Source organism: Phyllobates terribilis, unplaced genomic scaffold, assembly GCF_046119375.1.
Source record: "Phyllobates terribilis strain yellow unplaced genomic scaffold, ASM4611937v1 Scaffold_61__1_contigs__length_8056638, whole genome shotgun sequence".
NCBI classification, from domain to species: Eukaryota; Metazoa; Chordata; class Amphibia; order Anura; family Dendrobatidae; genus Phyllobates; species Phyllobates terribilis.
In genome coordinates, this window is record NW_027362821.1 from 2,169,663 (window position 1) to 2,177,102 (window position 7,440).

The window sequence follows — 7,440 nt, forward strand, 5'->3', positions numbered from 1 at the left end:
TTTGCTTCATTGCATAATAAAAAAATAATTTTCATGATAATTTGTTTGCTGGAATATATATATATTTTTTGACTGTTTCACTATTTTACTCCTGAGCACCACAAGCAGTGAGCGCCCATTATTCACTTACTATTAATTTTATTATTACACAGAATTGTAAATATTTTACACCAACTCATCTTCAATCCACTCAGATTCCCACAATATGAGATACTAATAATTTATCTATATAATTTTCCTAGAGAAGAATGGATAGAGACAGAAAGAAGATGGCGGAGAGGATATTACACCTCACCCTAGAGATCCTCTTCCGTATTACTGGAGAGGTGAGAGATTCTGATGACGTCACATTACATCATTATTATCTATGGGAATAACAGATGGACAGAACTGGAGAGGTGAGGACTCTGGAAATGTCTGTAGTGAGATTTATTACTGTGTCTCTCCATAACCAGGATTACACAGTAGTGAAGAAGACCTCTAGTGGGCGCTGTCAGGACCCTGTGTCTGAGGGATGGGGAAGACCCCTGAGCCCAATCACGGGGCCTCCACCTCACCCCCTGATACATGAGGACATCAATGACCAGAAGATCCTAGAACTCGCCTACAAGATGATTGAGCTGCTGACTGGAGAGGTGACACTGCTGGGAATGCTGGGACATTATACAGTAACGCTATGAAGGGATCGGGGGATGACGGTATCATTGTATGTGTCAGGTTCCTATAAGGTGTCAGGATGCCGCTGTCTATTTCTGCATGGAGGAGTGGGAGTATTTAGAAGGACACAAAGATCTGTACAAGGACGTCATGATGGAGGTTCCCCAGCCCCTCACATCACCAGGTAATAGGACTAAACACACACGGCCTATAATTATCTGTATGTAAAGAATGAATTCAGTCCCTGTATGTGTTTCCTCCAGATCTATCCAGTAAGAGGACAACACCAGAGAGATGTCCCCGTCCTCTTCTTCCACAGGACTGTAAACAAGAAGATCCCAATGTTCCTCAGGATCATCAGGTAGATGGAGAGAAGGTGTCATGAGATCTCCCCTATGATGTATAGACGGCTGTGAAGGTCTTGTGTTCAGTCTTGTTTTATCCACCATTATTATATGTTTTATACTTGTGTAATGAGAACGGTGGAGATGGCTGGATTAGAGCTGATCGTAGATGTGACTTCTCCATCTGTCTGTGACTTTTACAATATTTGTTTCAGGGTGAAGATCTGACCCATATTAATACTACAGAGACATATGTAAGGGGTGATGAGCGGTGTAAAGAGGAGATTCCTACATATGACTACCCAGGTGAGTAGTAACCACTAAATGCAGAGAAGTCAAAGATTCTTCTCAGTCACCGGCTGTGGCTGCTTTATCGGTAGTGTAGTCCGGTTGTGTCACAATTGTGTGATCACAATTTTACCTCTAGACCACAACATTTTCCTCCATCCAAAAATGTTCACATTACTTTGTGTAATTGTGAAAGCCCTTTTCTGTAGAATTTACAACCTGGAGGATCCACCTACCCCCTGGGATTAGGAGACGCTGTCCGTTACCTGCCCAGATTTGTAAAATACAAAACCAAATGGCAGCGTACTTAGAATGTGCTGACAAGTTAGAAAATCAGTTGAAGAGAAAGTGGAGGGTAATGATGCTGTTGGCTTCCTAGATCCCTGATATCTTATTGGATGAATCTACCTTCTCTCCCTTCTGTGCTGCTGAATGTCCTCATATGGTCCCTACAAGACCAGGTCCAGCCTTTCTGGCCAAACTTCACTTTTATGATCGACAACATTAATTGTGCAGTGAGGGCCAAGTGTGAATTTCTGTACAATAACAACAGAGTTTCCCTTTATCCTGACTTTTCAATTTCTTTTTAAACCAACTAACTTCAAACAGGATTGTGATAAACTATACAGAAAACATTACTCCTGTGCCATGATATATCTCTAAGCTGTGCGTGGCTGATGGCTGTAATATACATTTATTCACGCCTGCAGGAGATGTGTTGGCTCCGGCCCTGGTTTCATGGATTCACTCAACGTCATAAATTACATTATTTTTCAATCCTAAGGAATTCAGATTACTGCACAATCTCTCCTGAAATGGGGGCGCTAATACTTTCTCTACTCTTGTGCTCAGGAGTCATAGTAGCTCCAATGGTCCACCATAAATGAGTGTGACTCTGGTTTAGATTTGAAGTTCTCTTCCCTGATACATATATTGTTGTTGAGGATGTAAGATATCTTTTATTCTGTATTTTTTAACAGGTTCATTTTGTATGATAGCTTTATTGTGGTGGGATCGGCCTGACTCAGTTATGTGACTCTGTAACTCTCTAGTCTTTAAAAGAAGGTCTCCATTACCTCTTCCCAATGCCCGAGGTCTAAATTTAAGACACCTCAGCTCTGCACTATTATACAAAGTTCTCTTTCAATGTCTACTATTTCTTCTTGAAACTCATCTCACAGAAAATATTGGCCCTTATCATTGTTTAGACCTCAGAGAGGTTTCACCACTAGTTACTCACTACTTACTGATGGAGACTGTTGAGTTTGATCATTTCAGTAGATGTGTTATTGTCTATAGTCACAGTTTTTGACTACAGTAGTTAGTGCCCAAAATACTCTGATTTAACCCCTTCCTGCAGCCAGTTTTGTGTTCCTATCAGGCACCATTTTCTTAATCTGATGTGTGTCACTTTATATGGTGATAACTTTGGAATTCTTCACAAAGGATAATAGGAAACAAATGGACCTTACAAATTATTTTCCAACTTCTCTTGAATCCAACAATACCCTATACACGGTTGTACCCTACTATCTGGGCACATGGCAGGTTAAGAAGGGAAGGAGCGACATTTAGCTATTTGAATGCAGATCTTGCTAGAATAGTTTGCAGACACAATGTGTTGGGGACACTGTTCATGGTCACCTGGCAGCTCAAAAGATGGCTACCACAAACAGGCTTGGCACTATCTACTCCATTTTCCAGATACCAGGGTTTGCCTTGCTCATCACCCTTTAATCCCAAGAAGAATAGTCAGGTAACCGGGTCAAAACAAGGGGGACAGAGAAAATACAAGATCAGAAGACACAAGAGTAGTCAGTATACAGGCCGAGGTCACAACAAGAAACAAATCCACAAGCCGGGAGCTGAGCACAGAGAACTGAACCAGAGGAGAACAAGGCTGTATCTGGCAGCTTCCAGCAATATGCTTCCAGCTTTAGTAGGGTGTGGTGCTTTCCAATTGGAATAAGCAGATTACTCCAGCTGGACAGCACACACACCCATACTGCCAGACTGGATGGTACTACAGGTCTCAGGCTACCTAATCTTAGTGGCTGGACACAGCCTGTGCCGTCCAGAGCTTCTGGTTCCGACATCTCCTCCATCACCAGTGCCACCTGCAGAATGATAAAGGTGGCGCCTGGTGACAGATGGAGACGTTGGGGCAGCAGATCCCAAAGGAGATGGGACACACTATTTACAGAAACCTTAAAGAAGTTGTCCAGTACTTTTTATAATTGCCCCAATGTATTTACCCTGTGCCCATAAGTCTTTTTGTAATTACCTTCTGCTGTCCTTCTTGCCTGTAAGTGACGCTATCACTGGCCGACGCTATCACTGGCCGCCTACAGACATCACGTGAGGCGTGACATCAGTGACGTGGTCCCCGCGGTGAATGCTAGGCTGTGGGCGGGGTTACCCCATGCCTCACACCCGGCATCCACCACGCACTTTCCCTCTCCCCATTCATTGTGAAAGCGCGCGGTCGATTCTGGGTGTGACGCGCGGGGTAACTCTGCCCACAGCCCAGCATCCACCGTGGGGACCACGTCACTGATGCCACGCCTCACTTAACGTGATATCAGTGGAAGAAAGAGCCGGCTGCAGCCGGGGGTCATGTAATGCTTGTAGGCGGCCAGCGATATTGCCGCTCACAGGCAAGAAGGACAGCAGAAGGTAATTACAAAAAGATTTATGGGCACAGGTTAAATACATTGGCGAAATTGAAAAAAAGTACTGGACTACTTCTTTAATATAACAAAATGGCAGAAAACCAGAGTAGTAGAAATCACCATAAAGTGACTCCATTTTGGAAATTATAACCCACAGTGAATTAATCTATAGGAGTAGTGAGTATTTTGACTCCACAGGCACTTTCCGGAAATTAGCACACAATGAATGGTGGAGAGTGAAAATTGCCCATTGGCCATTTTATTGCCCAACACATAGTGCCCAGATTGTGCTCCAGGAGACACACACGGTAAATTAATGTCGGTTCTTCTCACTATAGTAATGCCAAATACATGGAGGCTAAATGTGGTTTGGGCGCACTGCAAGGCTCAGAAGTGAGGGGGAGATCTGACTTTGGGAAAGCGAATTTTGCTGCATTGGTTTATGGATGAGAAGAAGTTTTTATTGGTATCATTTTTGCCTACATAACATTGTTTGATGGCTTCTTATTCCATATTTTGGAGGCAGAATGAGCAAACAGTTGAACACCACGCTCCACTGGTTCATCCTATGAGGTTTTCTATTAGACTGTGTATTGTCATTCTGTCAATAACTTGTCATTTCTACAGATGTTTTAAGTAGAAATGTTCAAAAATATAAATTTCAAGGATATTTTATTCAAAATTAATCATTGTTTTTTTCTTGGCAGATGACTGTACCAGGAGATCAGAGGGACGGCCGACATCTTCAATTTTTAAATTGGATGATCTTGAAATCCCACAGGATACAATTGAAGTGAATGCCATTACTCCAGATATACCATCTTCCCTTCACAGCAAAGATCTGTCATCTGATCCTATGAAACAGCTGCTGTCTTCTGATTCATTACCGACTACTAAGGAAAATCAAAATAAAAAAATAAGCATTACAAAACAAACTGCTCGTAAAGGAAAGAAGTCATTTTCACGTTCAGAAAATGGAAATAGTTGTACCCTCGAAAAGTCTATTCTTAAACATCAAAAAATACACACAGCGGACAATAGATTTTTTTGTTCAAAATGTGGGAAATGTTTTAACCACAAATCAGATTTTGTCAAGCACCAGAGACTTCACATAGGGGAGAAGCCTTTTTCATGTTCAGAATGTGGGAAATGTTTTAACCGGAAAGCGCATCTTTATAACCACCAGAGAACCCACACAGGGGAGAAGCCCTTTTCCTGTTCAGAATGTGAGAAATGTTTTAACCATAAATCAGCTTTGGTTAATCACAAGAGAATTCACACAGGGGAGAAGCCTTTTACCTGTTCAGAATGTGAAAAATTTTTCAACCACAAAGCACATCTTAATATCCACCAGAGAACCCACACAGGAGAGAAGCCTTTTTCATGTTCAGAATGCGGGAAATGTTTTGTACAGCAATCAAGTCTTATCAAACATGAGAGAACTCACACAGGGGAGAAGCATTTTTCATGTTCAGAATGTGGGAAATGTTTTTACGATAAATCTGCTTTGGTTACGCACCAGATAATTCACACAGGGGAGAAGCCTTTTTCATGTTCCGAATGTGGGAAATGTTTTAACACTAAATCTGCTTTGGTTAAGCACCAGAGAATTCACACAGGGGAGAAGCCTTTTTCATGTTCAGAATGTGGCAAATGTTTTAACCGTAAATCATTTTTGGTTAACCACCAGAGAATTCACACAGGGGAGAAGCCTTTTTCATGTTCAGAATGTGTGAAATGTTTTCGTGACAAATCAGCTTTGGTTAAGCACCACAGAACTCACACAGGGGAGAAGCCTTTTTCATGTTCAGAATGTGGGAAATGTTTTAATGATAAATCAGCTTTGGTTACGCATCAGAGAACTCACACAGGGGAGAAACCTTTTTCATGTTCAGAATGTGGAAAATGTTTTCGTGATAAATCAGCTTTGGTTAAGCACCAGAGAACTCACACAGGGGAGAAGCCTTTTTCATGTTCAGCATGTGGGAAATGTTTTAATGATAAATCAACTTTGGTTACGCATCAGAGAACTCACACAGGGGAGAAGCCTTTTTCATGTTCAGAATGTGGGAAATGTTTTAATGATAAATCAGCTTTGATTACGCATCAGAGAACTCACACAGGGGAGAAGCCTTTTTCATGTTCACAATGTGGGAAATGTTTTAATGATAAATCAGCTTTGGTTAAGCACCAGAGAACTCACACAGGGGAGAAGCCTTTTTCATGTTCAGAATGTGGGAAATGTTTTAACCATAAATCAGCTTTGGTTAAGCACCAGAGAACCCACACAGTGGAGAAGCCTTTTTCCTAATCTTTTTTTTTTATTCCTAATATATTTTTGAGATTTTTTTTCATAATCTTTTTTTTTGACAAAACAAGAAACCAGTACATATAATAATAAGATAACATACCATAGGGATGACATACATGCATCTCTCCTATATATGCTTTCAGCTTGCCCATTACCATCTGATAACTTGCAGTTACTATATCTTACACTTAACATTCCACATTCTTGAAATCTTTTATATAACTATAATATTGTAATAAACATTATAATCCTATACACATATAGGTGTGCTATATTACCCATACCACATTTAAGGAATTCCAATACACATTACAATGAAACATTAGACCTCGCCAATACCCCCCTCCCCCATAAGTCATGGTCTCTCCAACAATAACCCCCTTGATGGCATTCCAGGTGTATCCGACCATAAACATTAAATCTTGTTTTTTATATACCCCTTTTTCTAATCTGATAATATGATTTATCCTATTTTTTAGTTCACTAATTTCTGGAGGTGAGGGGTTAATCCATTTGGATGCAATATGTTTCCTAGCTTGAAATAAAATACGTGAAATCCCTATTGAAATTGGGTCAAATTCCATATCATCCTTTAATACAGGGGTCCTCAAACTACGGCCCGCGGGCCACATGCGGCCCGCCGAGGAGGTTTATCCGGCCCGCCGGGTGTTTTTGCCGCGGCTGCCTGTCCTGCTTAGCAGACGACAGTTCAATGCCGGCGGGCCCTGTAATCGTGGGCGGAACGACGATGCCGCGAGTAAAGGCGATGCGCTGCCACTCCGGAAGACTTGCTGCCCTCCGTATACAGCACAGACGACGTGATGACATCACGCGCCTGTGCCAGAAGTAGACAGAATCGAGCAGGCGCCTATTCAGAGCAGTGGGATACATGGGTGAGTACTGGTATTTTTTTTTATTTTTAACACTGGATCCGGTCTGACATGCTTATTGGGGACATTTACCTGCCTATTGGGGACATGTACCTGCCTATTAGGGACCTATGCTGCCTATTGGGGACCTATGCTGCCTATTGGGGATATTTACCTGCCTATTGGGGACCTATGCTGCCTGTTGGATATATTTACCTGCCTATTGGGGACCTATGCTGCCAATTTGGGATATTTACCTGCCTATTGGGGACCTATCCTGCCTATTGGGAACATTTACC

At 41.9% G+C, this 7,440-nt stretch overlaps 1 protein-coding gene across 1 annotated transcript; it reads left to right on the forward strand.

Annotated features, from left to right (window-relative positions):
- Window positions 1-246: 246 nt before the first annotated feature.
- Window positions 247-6,819, forward strand: LOC141192441 (uncharacterized). The gene is made up of 6 exons (XM_073661971.1): window positions 247-326; window positions 456-635; window positions 718-841; window positions 921-1,018; window positions 1,217-1,307; window positions 4,669-6,819. The coding sequence occupies exons 1-6, from the start codon at window positions 249-251 to the stop codon at window positions 6,270-6,272; spliced, it is 2,175 nt and encodes a 724-aa protein (XP_073518072.1). The 5' UTR covers window positions 247-248; the 3' UTR covers window positions 6,273-6,819.
- Window positions 6,820-7,440: the final 621 nt, after the last annotated feature.

Coding starts and splice junctions, on each gene's coding strand:
- LOC141192441 (XM_073661971.1), top strand. CDS start 249: ATGGATAGAGACAGAAAGAAGATGGCGGAGAGGATATTACACCTCACC. Junction 842..920: donor CCAGCCCCTCACATCACCAG/GTAATAGGACTA, acceptor TGTTTCCTCCAG/ATCTATCCAGTAAGAGGACA. Junction 1,019..1,216: donor ATGTTCCTCAGGATCATCAG/GTAGATGGAGAG, acceptor TATTTGTTTCAG/GGTGAAGATCTGACCCATAT.